Raw genomic sequence first — 18,653 nt, 5'->3', positions numbered from 1 at the left:
ACCTCTCCGGGTTCAGAGCCTGGTACGCGCGTTTCTGGTCCCTCCCACGAGGGGGCGGGTTAAGGCCAAATCTCCCTCCTCCCGCGGCCGCGCGGTGATTGGTTCCGGGACGGCGGCCCCGGCTCCCGATTGGCCCGCGAGCCGGATAACGTGCCCTGCGCGGGAACCGGCGGGAGTCTGCAAGGCGGCGGCGGCGGCTCAGAGTTCTCTGTCTGCCAGCTCCCCGAGGGTGCCATGAGCTGCATCAACCTGCCCAACGTGCTGCCAGGCTCCCCCAGCAAGACCCGGGGGCAGATCCAGGTGCGGGCGCAGGGGCGGGATCGGGGTCAGGATCGGAGTCATGACTGGGGGTGGGGGTCCCCGGGTATCCATGCGCCCTGGAGCCCGAAGTGACCTCTCCTTCTCTCCTAGGTGATTCTCGGACCCATGTTCTCAGGAAAAAGGTAATGGCCTTGCGGGACGGGGGTGGCCCAGGACCTCCTCCTCTGCTTCCTTGCTCCTCCTCCAGCCCCCCGGGACGCCGTCCACCCCTGACGCCCCCCACCCCCCCCCGAACCTGCGGCCCCTCTCAGAGCAGCGGCCCCCCAGAACATCCCCACTGCCCTACCCCCGCTTTCCCGCCCAGAACGTCTCTCCTCCGTGGAATCCCTCGCGGAGGAGGCGCTCCTCCGCTTGGGGCCATGCAACCACCCGTCCTTCCGGGAGCTGGTCATCATTTAGCCCCTCTAAAGCCCCACCTGAAGGGCGTGTGCACGGTGGCCGGGTCCTGAGCGCCCTGCAGTGTCTGTCGCTTCCTTCCAGTGTGACTTTTTCCTTAGATGGCCCAGGAAGGTAGTCACTCTGCACACTGCAGAGTCAAGCCACTGGTGCCTTCGCTTCCTTGAAGTGATAGACCCAATCCCAGACCGAGGTGGGGCCAGCGAGCTCCCAGTAACTCCCCTGGCCCCTTCCTACATGGCCCTGGGGGAGAGCCCTCCAGCCCAAAGCCCTTGCCCACGATGGTGAGGCTCAGGGTGGGCTCATGGACACAGACACGGTGCTTTCCTTGTTGCACCAAGAAGTTCTGTGATGTTAGTTCAGATTAGGTGAAGAACTGTGGGGTGAGATGATTTTGGAATGGAATCTGGACCCCTCTCCCCTGCATATGGTCTTTGCCTCTGCCCACCCCACCGTGCCCCTGACAGAATCACTCCTCCAGCCCTTCCCTGGACCACCTGAGGGCCCCTCCTTGACACCCTCCCCATAGAGAATGACTTCCTGCCCAGACCTGCTCCTCCCTTCTGGGTCTAGACTGAAACTCTGTGCTGGGGCCCTCTCTGTCCTCACAGGTCTTTCCCACACCCTGCCCTGCAGCCTTCCCCTCCATGGGTGGGACTCAGGCTGTAGACCCCCAGAAAGTGGTGGGGAGCCCAACTTGAGCTGATGGGGTCTTCCTCGCCCACATTAACACTTGGGCCTTACTTTGCAGTACTGAGCTGATGAGAAGGGTCCGTCGCTTCCAGATTGCCCAGTACAAGTGCCTGGTGATCAAATATGCCAAAGACACGCGTTACAGCAGCCTCTTCTCCACACACGACCGGTCAGTCCCTGCCTCTTCCGTCCTGTCCCCACACCTTTCATGAGAAGCCCGGTGTAAATTCACAGAACATACTGTCAGAGTTCTTTAGAGGGGATGGTTAATAATGCTGATGCCTGACAACGAACTATTTAAATCTGCAGACTTTCCTAGTTGCTTGGCATGGTACCCTACAACTTGGCCTTTCTTGGGACTCTAGCCCAGTGGTTCTTAATCCAGTGGAGGTGATTTTGCCTTCTAGAGTCTATTTGTAATGTCTGGAAATGTTTTTAGTTTTTAACCATAGGAGGAGATGAGGACATGATGGCAACTGTCAGTAGAGGGCAGGAATGCCACTGAACATTCTACCATGCACAGACTGCCTCACGACAAAGAATGATCCAGCCCCAAATGTCAGTAGTATCTGACCAAGGCTACTACTCTTGACCTCCTGCTCTTGACCTCCATGGAGGGTGCAGACTGGTCCTGTTGGCCTATAGAGTGAATTTTATTTAAATTTTTAGTTGGCTTGTCCTCGATGACTTCCTGTCGTCTCGTGGCCTTCAAGCATCCCCCTTTTATGTTTATCTGCCTGCGCCCTGTGGACATTTCAGTCCACTGCCTGAGGTTGGGAGGTAAAATTTAGTACCATTCATGCCATTCCGTGCAGCAGACTGGGGCCTGATATTTTGGAGCCTGAGACACTGTTGTTGTCTTTCAGACTTGTCCACCTGAGCCCCCAGCCTCAAGGCCATGCTGTATGTGGTTTCAGGGTGGGCACTTTTTTAAAAAAAAAAATTTTAAAGGTAAGAGGTGGATTTATTTAGAGAGAATCACACGCCACAGACAGAGTGTGGCCCATCTCAGAAGGAGAGAGTGGCCTCAACATAACGGCATGGTTAGTTTTTACGGGCTGGGTGATTTCAGAGGCTAAAGAGTGGGGTTCTGAAGGCGGGCAGGTGGTGAGGCTTAGAGGGCCCTGGACTCAGAGTTAAGTTAAATGTTGAGTAACGTTTCCCCGACCTACTGTCTGATGCAGTACATTTACAAGCTCTGCCCCAGGGTCACAAACCCTCTCTGACATGGGCTGTAGAGGCCTGGACAAGCCCCAGCAGAGGCCGAGTGCTTGGCAGGGTGACAAAGCTCCAGAGACGGTGCTCTTGCTAGAGATAGAACCAGCTTACTGCCTTGCTTGCTTTCTGGTTTTCTTTATTTGGGGAAGGGTGGGGAACTTAAGATGCAGGAAATAGTTGCACACTCTTCCCGGAGTTTGAAGCAGAATGATCGGAAGATAACTGGTAAGATAATTATTACGGCATAATTTTAAAAGTGAAGTGAAAGTTGCTCAGTCGTGTCTGACTTTTTGCCCCCTCTCTGTCCGTGGGAGTTTTCCCAGCAAGAATACCGGAGTAGGTTGCCAGGGATCGAACCCAGGTCTCCTGTCTTGCAGGCAGATTCTTTATGGTCTGAGCTACTCTAGCTGCAAACTGCAGAACCTTCAGGAAGCTCGTAGCCCCTTGCAAGGCTAGTTCAGAGGAGCAGGCAGAAATGGAAACAGAAGAAGAGAACATTGTGGAAAAACAGAAACTTTTTAAAAAGAAGACAGAGAACTAGCTTTCCTCTTCCGGAAGGCCTGGCTGCGGGGGCAGGGCGGGATTCACTGAGTCATGTAATGCACTGGAACATTCCCACATGCTGCCTTTCGCTTTCATACTCTGCTGGGTGGGAATCTGCCCTTAGGACCCACGAGGCAGCAGCATGAAGGTGGATTTGAATGCCGACTCTGCCTGTTAATAGCTCCATGATCTGTAAGAAATCCTGTAATCAGCCAAAGGAGGGAATTCTAGGTCACTGCCCTGTTGGTTGGTGTTCTCAGCTTATCTCTGCTGGCACACGGGGCTGCAAGTCTTAGATTCTGGTGCTAATGGTCTGCCCGGGGCCATGGTAAGACTTTCATGGGCCCCTTCCTCTATAAAAAGAAAAAAATTAGACTCTATGACTACATTGCTAGGGAGACAAAAATAATTCAGACTAAGTCACACTCTGATTTTGTAAAAAATAATTTTATTTATTTATTTTTATTTTTTTGTTGGGCTGGCTCTTCCTTGCTCTTCAGGTTTTTCTCTAGTTGAGGCGAGCAAGGGCTGCTCTCGAGTTATGGTGAGCAGGCTTTTCATGGGGTGGCTTCTCTTGTGGCACACGGGCTTCAGTCGTTGTAGCTCCCAGGCTCTAGAGCACAGGCTCAGTAGCTGTGGCACACGGGCTTAGTTGCTGTGCAGCACGCAGGATCTTCCAGGATCAGAGTTTGAACCTGTGCCTCCTCCACTGGCAGGCAGATTCTTTACCACTGAGCCACCAGAGAAGCCCCTTATTCTGATTTTTTTAAAAGGGAATGAAAAGATTTCATTCATCCCCAAAGCATCATGGGCCCGGGACACTGTACCTGATGAATCAACCCCTTCTGTGCCCTGGCCCCTCCCCTCCCCTTACACACACAGCAGAGAAGGGCTTGGCATCCGGGTTGACCTTTACATTGGGCATTGCTAATTTCCAGTCCAAAGCGTGAAGTGAAATAGCTCGTGTTGAATAACTGGTTTTCTGGACAAAGACCTTTACTCTCCTCCCCAGATGCCTTCCCACGGGCACTAACTTCTCAAAGCTCTGGGCAGATGGCTCGACCTGCTTTGCAAGGAGGGGGTGGTCATGAGGCCGCTTCCCTAGCCCCTCATCTTGGTTCCTGGTCTCCTCGGGCTCCCCTGCCTTGCCCACACTCTGGCTTTCTGTCCCCAGGAACACCATGGAGGCCCTGCCAGCCTGTCTGCTCCGGGACGTGATCCAGGATGCCCAGGGCATGGCTGTCATTGGCATCGACGAAGGGCAGTTTGTAAGTTGACTTGTCCTGACATTGCTCTTCCTACGGACCCCTCAACTGTCCGCCTTTTTCCTCTGCTGGTTTGGAGGTTATTGGTTCTATTTCTGATCTTTAAGTAGGTAAATATTGTTAAGTTAATTTGCTTTCACTAGTGTCTGAAAACCCTTTGAATTCCCCTTACTACTTTCTGTGTTCCTGAGTTGTTGTTTTTTTTATATTTATTTATTTGGCTGCTTGGGTCTCATTCAGTCTTCATTGCAGAGGGGGGGATCTAGCTTCCTGGCCAGGGATTAAACCTGGGTCACCTTCATTGGGAGCACAGAATCTTAGCCACTGGACCACCAGGGAAGCCCCTCTGTGTTACTATTACATGGAATTTATTGTACCTTAAAAACAAAAAAACGTACAATGAACAAAAAAATTTGATTTCCCAATACCAGAAGGAAGGGTTTGGTTTGGTTTGGCTCATTGATGCTTCTTGCTTGTTTGTTTTTTTTTTATATTTATTTATCCATTTGGCGGCGCCAGGTCTTAGTTGCGGCATGTGGGATCTAGTTTCAGACCAAGGACTGAACCCGGGCCCCCTACATTGGGAGCACAGAGGCTTAGCCACTGGACCACTGGAGAAGTCCCTCTTGCTTGTTCTTTATGGGTTTATTTTTCCTCCTATTGAAGTACATCCTTTAGTAGTTCTTACAGCCAGGCTGTGTCGGTGGGAAGCTCTCCCAGTCTTGATATGAAAATGGCTTTATTTTGTTTTCTAGTTTTAGTGGGGTGGCACTTGGCCGGTATTTCCCCTTGTTGCTTTGAAAAAGCAGCAGCCGCACACCTTAGAGCTTAGAAGAAGGCTTCTCTGATCACTTTCCTGGGCAGGGAACCCGTGTATTTTCTCTCAGAACAGTGTGGTCCAGGGAGGCTTGTTTTTATTTATCCTGTTTCGTACTGGGTGTGGCTTATTTAACAATCTACTCTTGGGTTTTTTGTTTGTTTTCGCTTTATTGGAGTATAGTTGACTTACAGTGTATTAGTTTCAAGGGTACAGCAAAGTGAATCAGTTATATGTATACATACATCCACTCTTTTTTATTGATTCTTTTTCCATATAGGCCATTATAGAATATTGAGTAGAGTTCTCTGTGCTATGCAGTAAGTCCTTATTAATTATCTGTTTTATCTATAGTAGTGTGTATAGGTCAATTCTGATCTCCCAATTTATACTCTCCCACCTTAACCCCCTGGTAACCATAAGTTTGTTTTCTACATCTGTGACTCTATTTTTGTTTTGTAAATAAGTTCATTTGTACCTTGTTTTTTTTTTAGACTTCACATATAAGTGATATTATATGATATCTGTCTCTCTGACTTACTTCACTCCAGGTCCATTCATGTTGCCGCAAGTGGCATTATTTTGTTCATTTTTAATGGCTGAGTAATATTCCATTGTATATATATACCACATTTTCTTTATCCATTCATGTGTTGATGGACATTTAGATACTCTTGTTTAAGAATCAATTCTGTTCCTTCCGTTACCTTTCTGGAAGCCTCTTTTTAAAGTCGTTTCCAGCTCACTCTGCATCTGGGTCTTCAGGAGCGTGTTCTCTGGCTGAGCTTGTGGGTTGTCTTTTGTGATCTTAGTTTCTCGCCAGCGTTTTTGCAGTGTTTTATTTCTGCAAGTGTGTCTTGAATGGATGAAACTAAAATTCCCGAGGGAGTTTACTTCGACCCCCACCTCCACCCATTACGTTAGGGTAATGTGAGCTCCTATGACAAATAAACCCAAATTTTCAGTAGCTTACCACGAAAGAAATTTATTCCAAGTCATCAGTGGTGGGATGGCCTGCCAACGAGGCTCCTGTCTTCACATGTGACTTCTGAGATCAGTCCGGGTGGCTGCATGCTGACGGTAGAGAGGGGAGAAGTCGGAGGTCCCTAGAACCCAGGGGGTCCCTGCGTGGCTTCCATGTGTCAGGGTCTGCACGCATGCCTTGCCTCTGCTGCCTTCTCACCACTGGAATTTTGGCATATGGTTCCCTTGTCTGTACATGTGGTCTAGTGCTATGCCCTGGAGGAAGAGGAAATAGAAAATTAAGGAAATACTTTTCTTTGCTAGGTGAGTGGTTGGCAATCTGCCTTCCCTGCCTTCCAGGTCCCAGGGCAGGATGGAGCCGGTGGCTCGGGCTGTAATGTCCTACGGGGATGTCTCAGGCTCTATTATGGAGATCACAGCCCCATGCTTCCCTCCCACCTGAGACTGGGGGTCCTCTATCCCAACATGGGGTGTATCTTTCAGCGTGTCCCCTCTGGGGATGGACTGCCAGCTGCCCGGGCCTGCTCCGGGAGCCAGGCTGCATCCGTTTGTTCACTCACCTTGTCATGTCCACTCCATTTCTGACCCTGGAGACGGTCAGCTTGCTTCTGAACACAGCTGTGTCTTAGCTGGCATCTTCATGCACGCACACACGTACACTTATGTTTTCTTTTGTGGCTTCAAGTCACATGTGGAGGAACCTGGGGTTCGGGGTGAGAACGGGGCTGCAGCTCTTCCCTTTCTCTTCTAGACTCTGATCTCCGGAAGGCTCTGGGGAGCCTTGGTCAGTTTTGGGGGGTGGTTCTCAGAACAAGGAATGTGAGCTTTGGGGAGGCTCTCCTGTCCTTCAGGCCCAGTGTGTGCCTGCTAACCACTCTGCTCCCTGGCTGTAGGTAAAGCGTCTTTCCAGGGCTGAGCTGGACACCCTGGCAGGGACCTTCCTCTTCTGACACCTCCTTGGTTGAGAGCCAAGTGCCCTGGTTCGGGAGCTGGTGGGCCACCTGACCCCCAGTTCTGTTCCCTGTTTCTATGGCTGCTTCCTCCCTGGCCAGCAAGTCACAGTTGAGTTTCCATCACAAGTATTTATTAAACTCCCTATGGAAACATCGCCAGTCTTCTGTTCTGTCCTCACCCCTGTGGGTCTTGCTTAGCAAGAAGTCTGGGGTTCAGGGGGCTGCCTCTCAACGTGGGACTCGACAGAAGGACTGCCCCTCCCTCCTTCATCCTTCCCGTGCAGACGGGGTGTCGGGGAGGGGTGTGTCTGAAGTCCCCGAGCTATCAGCTGAGGGTGCGGCAGTAGGTGGGCAGCTGGCTCCTGGGCGCACCAGCCTGGCGGTGTCACCTCGAGTGCTGGTCTTATCTCTGTTTTACCACAAGTAGGAAGAGGGGTATCTAGGAAAAGTCAGGAAGGACTATACCTAAGGAGAAAGTCCATGATTGACTACCAACGTCTTCTGTCCAGAGACCACCAGGAACAGCCCCAGAACTGAACAACTGGGGATTGTAGTTGCAGGGAGACACTGGCATGAGAAGTGGGGGGTGTGGGTGAGGGCTTGGTTATTAGGAAATGGGGGCGGCATCGGGTCATTGCAGGGAGGGTTTTGGAGGCCGGCTTAGCTCTTGATCTGGTGTCCTGGGAAGGGCGATGATTCTGACCAGCATCTTAAACGTCACCTGTAGGGAGGGTGGGCCAGGAGGCCGAAGCAGCAGGGGTCACTCCTTTAGCCAGGAGGGGGGACATTTGGTACTCCGTAGCCTAGATGATCAGAGAAGGCAATGGCAACCCACTCCAGTACTCTTGCCCGGAAAATCCCATGGACGGAGGAGCCTTGTAGGCTGCAGTCCATGGGGTCGCAAGGAGTCGGACACGACTGAGTGACTTCACTTTCACTTTTCACTTTTGTGCATTGGAGAAGGAAATGGCTACCCACTCCAGTGTTCTTGCCTGGAGAATCCCAGGTACGGAGGAGCCTGGTGGGCTGCTGTCTATGGGGTCGCACAGAGTCAGACACGACTGAAGTGACTTAGCAGCAGCAGCAGCAGCCTAGGTGATGCTTACGCTCTGTCCGTGCTCAGACATGCTTAGGGAGAAGTCTGGTTTGTTTGTTTGACCATGCCACACAAGGTGTGGGATCTTAGTTCCTGGACTAAGGATTGAACCCGGGTCTATGGGAGTGAGAACTCTGAATCCTAACCACTGGACCCCCAGGGAATTCCCTAGAAGGGTCTGGTTTTGTCCTGTGTGACCAGGCCAGAAGCTCATGAAATTAATTCTATGAAATCAGTTGTATGGAATTAATTCTGTTCACAGCAACCCTGAGGCCCACTGTGAGTTGCAGGCAGCTCCTGCCACTGGCCTGCCTTTCTCTTTCACTGCCCAGAAAAACAAAACAAAAATCACAGAACATGTTGGTCTGCATCCTTCTAGTCTCTGTACATATATAGCTATTTATAGATCGGGCTCATATCACATGTTGTGACCATCTTTCTACGTCAACAGACACCTATCCTTATGAATGTACCGTGTCTTGCATGACCCAGCCCCTTGGGTACAGCGCTTAAAGGCTGTGATGGACATGTGGGTGGAAATCGGACTGTCTGGTATATTGGGGTTTATCTGGTGTATTGGAATCACTGGTCAAGGGGTCGAGCTTATTCATCCAGTGTTTTCTGAGCTTGGGCCGTATGGCGGCAGTGTTCTAGGTGTTGGGGGTACACCAGGGTCTCACCCTTGCACTTCCATTCTAGCTGGGGGAAAGAGATATGTAAAAGTTTGACAGCTAGGGGAGAGAAAAGCAGTGTGAATAGGTGGAGTCCCGGTGGGGATCATGCTTTATGAGGATGGTCAGAAATGGGCTGGAAGGAAAGTAGGGTGAAGTTCCCAGGCAGGAGTGTGCTCCAGATCAGGGGCTTTGGCCTGGTCAGAAGGAAGGACTTCAGCATTAACCCTGGGAGAGCCTGGAAGCCGCCCAGGACGGTCCTCTGCTGGAGGGGCATGGATGGGTTACGGGGGCAGGGGGACCGCCGGGTCTCTGCTGACATCCCCCGTGGAGGGCAGGGGGCGGTGGCTACACGCACATATTCTGTTCTGACTGCCTTTCTCTTTTCTTCCTGGGTGTCTGACATTGTTTTCCCTGTGTTTCTCCTTTTGTAAATCGCCTTCTCTTGGTTTGGCTTTCCTCTAGGTCATGTGATATAACCAGTGCCACTTTGTTCCATGCTGTAAATATTTCTTCCTGCTTTATTTGCCTCTGGATTTGGTCTGGGCATCTCATTTAGTCTTTACCATTCGTGGTGGAGCGGCTGAATCCTTCACTGTCACATCCTTCACCCTGTCCCCTCCTGTGGCCTCTGCAACCTTCAACGCCAGCCGGGCTGCCAGGAAGCGGGTCTCCGCCTGGGCAGGGCCGGGGTGCTTCCCTCGAGCATCACGAGGCCGCCACCTCTGGGCAACATGACGATGAGGGCGAATCTCCTTCCTGGCTGCCTGATCTCCGCTTTCGCCGCTTTCGGTCCTCTCCCCCCCATCACACCTCGTTCAGGAAGCAGCTCTCAGCAGGTCAGCCTTGGTGCTAGGCCGGCAGATGAACCACATGGGAAGGCTTGTCACTGTCGAGAAACCCCTCCTGTTGCTTTTCTCACTGGATCCCCTGTGGTGATCATTTTTGTCTCCCAAGAAAACTACGTTTGCTAGGTCCTCTGAAGTCCCGCTTTAAATGTAACCTGTACTGGGGTCTCTGGCTGCTGTAATACGCACTGCAGACCAGGCGGTTTAAACCACAGACATTTATTTCCTACAACTCTGGAGCCTGGGAGCCCAAGATCAAGGTGTGGGCAGAGTGGGTTCCCCCTGAGGCCCCAAGGGAGAGTCTGTCCCAGGCCGGTCCCCTCAGCGTGTGGGTGGCCGTCTGCTCCCTGCATCTTCACATCGTCTTCCTTCTGTCTGTCCCTGGGTCCAAGTTTCCCCTTTCTGTGAGGACACCATTCATACTGGAGTGAGGCCCACCCTACACACCTACTTTAACTGGATGACCTCTGCAAAGACCCTCTCTCCAAATAAGGTCGCATTCTGAGCTATTGGGGGTCAGGGTTTCAGCATAAGGATTTGAGAAGGGTGGGAGGGTTCACAAGTCAACCCATAACATGACCTAAAAAAATTAATGGCGATAGAAACAAATGTCAGTAACGTGGTTGGTTACCAGTGGGCCTTCTGGGATGTTGCAGACAACCTGCGCAGCTCTGACTATACCTTGGATCGTTCAGGAACCCCTGCTGGGGGCCCCAGGTTCAGTGTTTGGGCAGAGAGTGGGGTGGCATGTGAACAGGGCACAAAGTTCAGGTGGAAGAACTGAGCTCTCTGACCGTGGGCATCACTGTAGCAGGCAGGGTGGAGGACCCCTCGTGGTCCCCAAACCCTGGTGTGGAGGGACCATGTCTGGACAAGGAGGGTAAGATGAAGAGGGTGCTCCTCCCAGGGTGGTTCCGCCCCCCCACCCCTCCCCCGCCTTCCCCGTGGATTTCTGGCAGTGTCTAGAAACAGTTTTGTTTGTGACAACGGGGGTGGGGATGGGGGGGCACTGGCCGACAGGTCCTTGCAGGCTGGGGGCTGCATTTCTGTGACCAGTGATGAGCGAGTCCTTTAGAGAAAAGGAGGGGCCTCACCTTGAGCCAGGCTGGAGCCTGGCGTTTCCATAGTGCAGGCTTGGCAAACCCTGCAGAGGGCAGTCAGATCTGGCTTCGGTGAATCCCACTGGAACTGCTCCAGATTCTCTAAGCCCTGTCCTGGTCCTTGTCTGGGTGAGCCCTCAGGTCTTGTAACTACGCACCTCCACGAGTGGCTTGGAGAGAGACCCTTTGACCAAACACCCAAGCTATCCACTTCACCCAACCCACAGACCAGATAGATGATTGACCAGTGAAAGGTCACCAAAGGATTCGTTTAAGTAGCGGCCTCTTGGGCCACTTGAAATGAAATTTGATTTACCAAGTAAGTGACTTTCTGCAGGCAGTGTGTTGAGCCATTCTGCTCTGTAAGCGGCCAGTGGAACTCCTACCCCTTCTCCAGGCATCACATGGCGCATTATGTTTAAAAGAAGGAAAAAACAGAAGCAAACACACAGAGCTTGCCTCTCAGCCAAATAGCATACATATGTAATAAGTTACATGAGTGTCCTTAATCCTTAAACATCACCAGGGGCCTTCCTTGCCTTTTCCTGGCTCAGGAACATGAAGTCATTGCCAGGGTCACAGCTCATGGGTCCAACCAAGAACCTGGTTCAAGCCCGAGGCAGTGCTGGATCTGAGCTTTGGTCCACTGCGGTGGCAGACGGCCTTTCCATCTGGGTTGCATCACCCTGGTGGCAGGTCCAGGCGCCTAGCCTGGAGCATGGCCTGGCTCTGCTGTGGAAAGTTGGTGCGATGGGGGAGCCATTCGGGCAGCTGTGGGTGTGCAGGCCGTGTGCCGGGTGGGAGGGCTGGGGCCGCCCTGTTCTCAGCTCCACGTGGATCCCGGTAGCTGGAGCTTCTGGGCCTGGCAGCGTGTCCGCAGCTCCCAGAAGCTGCTACCCAGGGCGGAAGCTCACTCCGTCCTCCTCTCACCCTTTCCCCCAGTTCCCTGACATCGTGGAGTTCTGCGAGAACATGGCCAACTCGGGGAAGACCGTCATCGTGGCTGCGCTGGATGGAACTTTTCAGAGGAAGGTGAAGTGTCTGGTCCAGGTCTTGGGGTGGGACTGGGCACAGAGGGGCCTGGGCAGCGCACAGAGATGGACAGCCCAACGCACCCTGGATGCCCACACCATGCCCGAGCCCAAGCACTCGAGCCAGGCAGACCCAGCTCCCCGGGGTGCCCCTGACTCCACCTGCCTTGGGCTGGTGTTCTGGGGGAAGGCAAAGTCTAGGCTTAGTTTCCTGGCTTCAGGGCTGTGAGTCAGGGTCTCCAGGAAAAGCCTACCCAGCCAAATGAGTGTGCACCTGTCTTTCTGTGGATTGTACAGCCTTTTGGGACCATCCTGAACTTGGTGCCCCTGGCGGAGAGCGTGGTCAAGCTGACAGCGGTGTGCATGGAGTGCTTCCGAGAGGCCGCCTACACCAAGAGGCTGGGCGTGGAGAAGGAGGTAGCCGCCCCCTGCCTTCTCCCAGGGGTAGTGGGGGGCGCCTAAACCAAGAGGCTGGGCATGGAGAAGGAGGCAGCCGCCCCCTGCCTCCTCCCAGGGGTGAGGGGTGGGGCGCTGCACCCGCGCTCAGGCCAGGCGCTTCCTGTCTCGTGGTCAGGTCGAGGTCATCGGAGGAGCAGACAAGTACCACTCCGTATGTCGCCTGTGCTACTTCAAGAAGCTCTCGGGCCAGCCCGCCGTGCTGGACAGTGAAGAGAATAAGGAGAACTGCCCGATGACGCTGGGAAAGCCCATGGAGGCCCCGGGAGCCCGGAAGCTGTTTGCCGCTCATCAGATCCTGCAGTACAGCCAGGCCAACTGAGGCACTGGCCCCTCCCCGGGGCGGGCGCTCATTGGCCACCTGCTCCACCCCCGCCGCCCGCTGCCGCCCCCTGGCGGACGCCCGCGCGCTGCCCGGCCTTCTTGGAGGAGGAAGTGGGGGGGCGGGGTTGGGGGCGGGTGGAGGTTTCACCAGCGGTAGGCCTGCTGCTGCGCCCTTTCCCAGGCCGAGGCCACGGCTGGTGGTCTGCACTGCACACTTCCCTCCTTGCTTGCCCACCGGCTTTTCTCAGTTCCCATCCAGGCTGCGGGGCGATCGCAGTCTCCCCAGGCCGGAGCTGGCCGCCCTGCAGGGCAGGGTCTGGCCACTGCAGACGTCCCTCTTGAGGTGAGGCCAAGCCGCAAGCTGCTGTGACAGTGGCGTCGCCGGCTTCTTCCCCCTTTGTGGCATTTGCTGTTGAGTTTCTGTTCTCACTGGGCAGTCCATACCCCAGCACCTCTGGCTCAGCGTGGGCCTCCTCCCACGCAAAGACTTGGTCCCTCTGCCTGGGAAGGGCTCCTGGCCGCCCCTGGGGATGGCTGGACTTGTTCTTATTTCCTTTTGGGCTGAAAGCCCTTCCTGATATGGCAGTCATTTTCTCCGGAATTACAGCTTCTTCCACGTGGGTAACACTTACCCTGCTCTGGGGCTCAGCTCCCATGGGCTCGTCTTCTGAGGAGGTGGGGGCTGTGTGTGTGTGTGTAACTAATAACTAATATTAAAATTTATTGGTTGGTAAAAGCATATTTCTCTTTTAACTGTCTGGGATTCCCCAGGTCTCACTAGAGACACCTCTGACGTGATTCAGGTATGGGGATTTCCTTTCAAATCTTTTTCCAGTACTCCTTTTTAACTGAGAGATGAGCATCAAGTGTTCTAAGAGGAATGTTTGCCTGCTCTTCTGTCTGGGAGAGTTTCAGGTCAAGATGGGTGGATGCAGGAACCTGGGGCTTGGTTGGAAAGATGAAGCCTTGGTCTGTGCTGCCAGCTGAGGCTGTGAGGTCAGGTTTTATTTTGTGAAACAGACACTTGACAGCTCAGGAGCCAGGAAGACCAGCTCTGCTGTGCCTTGGGAAACGGGCTGTGGGCAGCTTAGGGGAAGATGAGGGTGCTCCAGGGTGGGGTGGGTCCGGGCTATGGGTGTGCCCCGTGCAGATGGGGTCCGAGTTCCCCGCCGTCACCATAGCATCTCCCTCCCATTTGCTTGTGGCTGGTCCCAGGTTACAGAGGTGCAGTACAGACCATAATTCCCAAACCCTGTTAGTTTTTACTAGGGATTTTGAAACTACTGGGGCCCACTTTCGACAGCTCCCTCTTACTGCTGGAAAGGGAAGTCCAGAGTTGCCTCGGGGGCCCTGGCCTCCTGCCCGAGCGGAGCGCGCTCCCTGGCGTGGGCTTGACAGTTAGGCCGGCTCCCCAAGGGTCTGAGACGGGCTACAGGGGTTCTAAGCCCTGTCTACAGGAAGCAGAGGACCCCTGCCCCTCCAGGGGCACACCAGGACCCTGGCAAGGCGGCCCAGAAGAGTTGTGTTGTTTACAAGCTGAGCACAGTTGCTATTTTAAGATGCTGACGGAAGGCGGTGTGAGGCATGAGACCCCAGGCCGGGTGGGGGTGGGGGGAGTTGCTGGGCACAGTGGAGGGGCAGGCTGCCACAACTTAGCTTCCGTAAGGCCTCAGCCGCAGCTTGGGCGTCGGCAGAATTTCTCTTCCTCCCAGCCCTAGGCAGAGGCCCCACCAATGACCATGGAGATTATGAGAAAACCATTTATTCCATCTCCAGAATTAGTCTAACAGAATCCAAGGGTGCTGTGCGTCCTTCCCCCAAGCCTTTGTAATATACATTCAGAGCAGCCTGGGGGCTGTGGGTGCGTCCCACACCTCCCGACAGAGCTGGAGTATTTACATAAAGCTGGGTGTTGTCAGGCAAAGCCCCTCCCTGCGGCCACAGGGCGGGATCAGAGACAGCTGAGTCCCCACTGGAGTGGGCACCAGCCCTGCCCCTCGGCTGCCAGGAAGGTGACCCAGAGGCACTGGCACAGAGAGGGACCACAGGTCCAAGTGAGCAGACCCTTCAGCAGTGAGCACTGCCCGGCCGCCTGCAGAGCAGGCAGGGGGCTGGGGCGGGACAAACCTGAGTGAAGAAAGAAGGAGCCCCGGCCCAGCGCGCGTGGCAGGAGCGAGGAGAAGGCCCCGCAGCCTCGTCTTTGGCAGAGACCGCCAGATGGCTGCGGCCACCGGCGCCTGGACGTGGGCCCAGCTCCTGGGCTGGGGAGAAGCTAAGGCACTTGTCAAAACAGCACATCGGGCGCCTGGAGCTATTCCAGGTGGGGATGCCCGTCATTAAAAGCAACAAAACGTGTCTAGCTAAAAACCCTTGCCTAAAAAATGCCCTCGAGGAGTGGTGGGTGAAGCCCTTGGGGAACAGGCACTTCAGGGCTCTCTCTCCAGGCCCTGTGTCAGTTCAGACAGGCGCCAGGTGCATCGAGAGGGGCCAGCGGCTCTAGGAGCCAAGCCTTGGGGGAGGAGCCGGGGAGAAGGGGAGGCCCCCCCAGGCGCCCTCCTCCCTCCCCATACCATTCCCGGCTGCAGCTCAGTATACAGGGGGCGGCTGGTAGCCCTCGGTGCTCTCCGCGTTCTGGGTGAAGGGCGGCTGCTGGTAGTTGTCCGCAGGCACGCCTGGGTAGGAGGCGTAGGCCGTGCTTGGGTCCGGAGTGGGGTCCACGTAGTTCTGGATGAAGTCGTCCACTCCAGCCTTGTAGCGCTGGTAGGCCAGGGAAGCCAGCACGCCCTGCGGGGAGCCCCGAGATTTGGATTCCTCAGCCCTGTACCACCCTTCACCAGAGACACCAGGACCCTGGCCGCCCTGGGTCCACTTACCCAGGAGAAGATGGAGAAGAAGCTGAAGGTGATGGCCGCCCGGGCTGAGTCGGCTCCTATATGCACATCCTCCACCTTGGTGGCCGCCCACTGATTGGTGAGGAAGCAGAAGCCAACAAACCACAGGAAGGTCCAGAGAGCTGGGGCGAAGGCCGAGAGGGGAAGTTTAGCTCCATGGAGCGGCAGGACAGGGGCCCCCTGGGAGCGAGAAGCCTCCAGAGGTGTAGAGGTGCTGATGCAGAAGCTGGGGTGGGGACAGGATGCCATCTCTAGGGCTCTGCTCCAAGCCCCACTCAGCTCCAGGGGGTTTCAGCAGGCGGTGAGAAACCCTTGTGTGCCAGCCTGACTGTGGGCGAGGTCAGGAGACCCGAGGCTGCTCCCACCCCTCCCCAGCCTGCAGTCACAACCCCCTAGAACTTCTGGGAACACTGCTGCTCCTGTTCACCCCAAGATCAAACAGAGGTGCAGCCAGCTGGCCGATACCTGAGAAGAGCAGGTCACCGATGACCAGGTACTTGCGGTCAGTGGCATTGCTGATCTGAGGGAAATAGACGTCGACCACAAAGAAGAAGGCCGAGGCCAGGAAGGCCAGCACCCCGATGGCGCTGCCATAACGGCAGGCGTCCTCGTTGCGGTTGAACACGCAGTACTGCTGCTGGGAATTATGGGTGTTGCTGTAGCCCTCGCCGAAGATGCATGAGAACACGATCAAGGCGAAGACCTGAGAGGGAGGCAGGGGAAGGGCTGAGTGACTGCCACCCTCGTGGGCCACACCCCCAGGCAGCACATGGAGTGGGACCCTGATGGGAGGGGACACTGGCCTCCGCTGCTCCTGCTGTTCCCCTGCTGGAGGTCGGCGACCAGGGCCCCTCCTGAACTTGGGGAGCGAGTCCTCCCCTACTCCCTTATCCAGACACCCATCATAAGGGGCATGACCGGGGATTCCTGGACTGAGGACAGTGGGGAGTGCAGGGGGATCTCCTGGGAGGGGACTGCCCGCTCAGCTGTCTGCCTGGGGGATGGCTCTGCCTGACCACTCCCACTTTTAGTGAGTTTTAAGCAGGATGGGTCACAAAGTCAGAGAAACCCAAGCTTGGAGTCTCACCCCCTGATCACCACCTGCCTGAGTCACCTCTCCAGCACCCAGCCTCTGCCTGAACACCCAGTGATGGAGAACTCCTCCCACTTCAGGAAAACCATGCCTCTGAACTGAAACCATGTTCCCAGACTGCCAACTCCCACAGCCCCCTCCGACTGTTCCCTGCTCCAGGCTGGGCTCTCCAGTTGGGCCAGTTTTCTTCCTATAAAGAATTCTGGGCTCTTTGGCATCCTGGCCCCTGCCCTCCCACGGAATCCCTGTTGGCTTCTGCCCATAGTGGGTCCTACCTGCACAGGGCACCTCAGGCGGGTCTGCCCAGCAGGCCTGTGGACACAGCTCTGTACTCAGACCCTGGAGGCACTGGGGTAGGGGGGTCAAGAGGGTGCAGCAGCCACAACTCTGGGAGGGGCTCCGGGCCCTTGGGAGCAGCCTCACATCACCTGTCTCCGCCCCAAACTGAAAGGCTACGGCCCAACCAGGCCTATGAGTCTGGACACCTGGCTCCCTGTGGGACTAGCCCAGGCCTCTTCCCCGCCTGCCCTGCCTGCCTGCACAAGGCCCTCTCAATAGGCTCCGGAGCTGGCAGTCACAAGCCCCACCCCCAGCTGGAGATGAAGCCGGAACTCTGGATGCTGGGAGCAGTGTGCCAGCCTGACTCCTGGCACTGCCATCCCGAAACATGGGCATCCGCTCCTGGGGTCGGACCCCACAGGTCACGCAGAGTGCGGATGAGGGTGTCACCAGGGCAACTCAGAGGGCTCCAGCCCCAGGCAGGTGCGGTGTGGCTACCTTAGGCCCAGCCCTCTGCCTGCGGGCTGGCTAACACCTTGCCTAGCTTTGAGCTCTGGTTGTCCAAGAGCAGGGGACCTCCCACCAACCCCCTGCCCCAGTAACCTGGTGCTGGAGCGGCTCACCCAGCTCAGGGGGTGGGGCACAGACTAGGGTCACTTGACCTTGGGTGGGGAAGCAGACCCATGGGCTGCTCTTGAGTGGAAGACAGGCTCTGTTTCAGGGCGGCCAGGCCTTCCCCCTCAACCCCGTGCACCCCACGTGGCTTCGGAAAGCCCCCCTCCGGATGAATTTCCCCAGGCTGGGAGTCGCGGCACGCTGGCCACCTGTCCTGGAGCCGCCTCAAACTCCTCCCACTGCCAGCAGGGCGACGGGCCTGCTCCCGGCGGCGCCTCCCGGGCCACCCGGTGCCCGGCCCGAGAGATGGGGGTGGCAGGGCCCCGGGGGGAGGGGGCGGCGGGGATCGGAGTCGGGGGGCCGGCGGGGCCCCGGGGTGTGGGTGGTGGTGAGCGGCTGCAGGGTCCCGGGCCCCGCTCGCTCGCCCCGCGCGCGCCGCTCCCCCTCTTCCGGGCCTCGGCCGCTGCCACCTGTCGCGCTCTCAGGCGCGCGGAGGCCCCCTCGCCCTCGCCGCCCCCGGCCTGGCGACGAAGTAGGGTCCCCGCGGCCCCGCACCCCGGCTCACCAAGCACACGGCGCGCACCACCACCTGCGGCTGCGTCAGGAAGCGTCGCAGGTCGAAGGAGCCGCCCGCCTTGGCCGCGCCGTACGCCCCGCTCTCCATGTCGCCGTCGCCGCCGCCGCCGCCGCCGCCGCCGCGGACCGCCGAGGACCCAACTGGCCTCCCCGCCCCCGACTCGACTCCTCCCCCAGGGGGCGTGGCCAGCGCCGCCCCAGGGACCGAGGGCAAAGTGCCGCCCAACGCGAGCGGCGGTGCCGAGGCTGCCACGGGGCCCCGACGGCCTGGTCTGGTCTGGCCCGTGCTGCCAGCTGCCGAAATCAGTCCAGCGGCCGCGGGCTCATTGTCCAGCCCACGCTCGGCCGGGGTCTCGTCCCTCTGCGATGCTGGCCCGCAGCGCTACTGGAAAGCGTTCAGAGAGTCCCCGGGAAGAGAGGGTCGCAAGGAGGGCTCGCCCCTCTGCTCCAGCCACTCTTTGCCCTTGCATCCCCGCCTCCTCC

The 18,653-nt window shown here is 56.3% G+C and overlaps 2 protein-coding genes across 5 annotated transcripts; one reads left to right on the top strand and one right to left on the bottom strand.

The window, feature by feature from the left end:
* Positions 1–173: 173 nt before the first annotated feature.
* TK1 (thymidine kinase 1) lies at positions 174–13,455 on the top strand. The gene is made up of 7 exons (XM_081575669.1): positions 174–300; positions 412–443; positions 1,469–1,579; positions 4,346–4,439; positions 11,848–11,937; positions 12,234–12,353; positions 12,511–13,455. The coding sequence occupies exons 1-7, from the start codon at positions 235–237 to the stop codon at positions 12,712–12,714; spliced, it is 717 nt and encodes a 238-aa protein (XP_081431795.1). The 5' UTR covers positions 174–234; the 3' UTR covers positions 12,715–13,455.
* Positions 13,456–14,462: 1,007 nt separating this feature from the next.
* Positions 14,463–18,298, bottom strand: SYNGR2 (synaptogyrin 2). Of its 4 annotated transcripts, none has more exons than XM_081575666.1 (4): positions 18,160–18,298; positions 16,073–16,310; positions 15,590–15,729; positions 14,463–15,500 (listed from the first exon to the last, which is right to left on the bottom strand). In XM_081575666.1, exons 1-4 carry the CDS (start codon positions 18,256–18,258, stop codon positions 15,303–15,305), a joined length of 675 nt encoding a protein of 224 aa, XP_081431792.1. In that variant the 5' UTR covers positions 18,259–18,298; the 3' UTR covers positions 14,463–15,302. The 4 variants fall into 4 exon arrangements, with proteins under 4 accessions (XP_081431792.1, XP_081431793.1, XP_081431791.1 ...); XM_081575667.1 differs by having other exon boundaries at positions 18,184–18,298; XM_081575665.1 differs by having other exon boundaries at positions 14,463–15,729.
* Between the last annotated feature and the right edge of the window lie 355 nt (positions 18,299–18,653).

Source organism: Giraffa tippelskirchi, chromosome 3 (genome assembly GCF_054371585.1).
Source record: "Giraffa tippelskirchi isolate mGirTip1 chromosome 3, T2T-mGirTip1v1.2.pri, whole genome shotgun sequence".
In the NCBI taxonomy this organism is placed as follows: domain Eukaryota; kingdom Metazoa; phylum Chordata; class Mammalia; order Artiodactyla; family Giraffidae; genus Giraffa; species Giraffa tippelskirchi.
The sequence above is the reverse complement of the archived record's forward strand: the minus strand, read 5'-3'. Positions and strand labels throughout refer to the sequence as shown.

Coding starts and splice junctions, on each gene's coding strand:
- TK1 (XM_081575669.1), top strand. CDS start 235: ATGAGCTGCATCAACCTGCCCAACGTGCTGCCAGGCTCCCCCAGCAAG. Junction 4,440..11,847: donor GCATCGACGAAGGGCAGTTT/GTAAGTTGACTT, acceptor CCTTTCCCCCAG/TTCCCTGACATCGTGGAGTT. Junction 11,938..12,233: donor ATGGAACTTTTCAGAGGAAG/GTGAAGTGTCTG, acceptor TGGATTGTACAG/CCTTTTGGGACCATCCTGAA.
- SYNGR2 (XM_081575665.1), bottom strand. CDS start 18,258: ATGGAGAGCGGGGCGTACGGCGCGGCCAAGGCGGGCGGCTCCTTCGAC. Junction 16,311..18,159: donor TGGTGCGCGCCGTGTGCTTG/GTGAGCCGGGGT, acceptor CCTCCCTCTCAG/GTCTTCGCCTTGATCGTGTT. Junction 15,730..16,072: donor CGGTGACCTGCTCTTCTCAG/GTATCGGCCAGC, acceptor CCTTCGCCCCAG/CTCTCTGGACCTTCCTGTGG.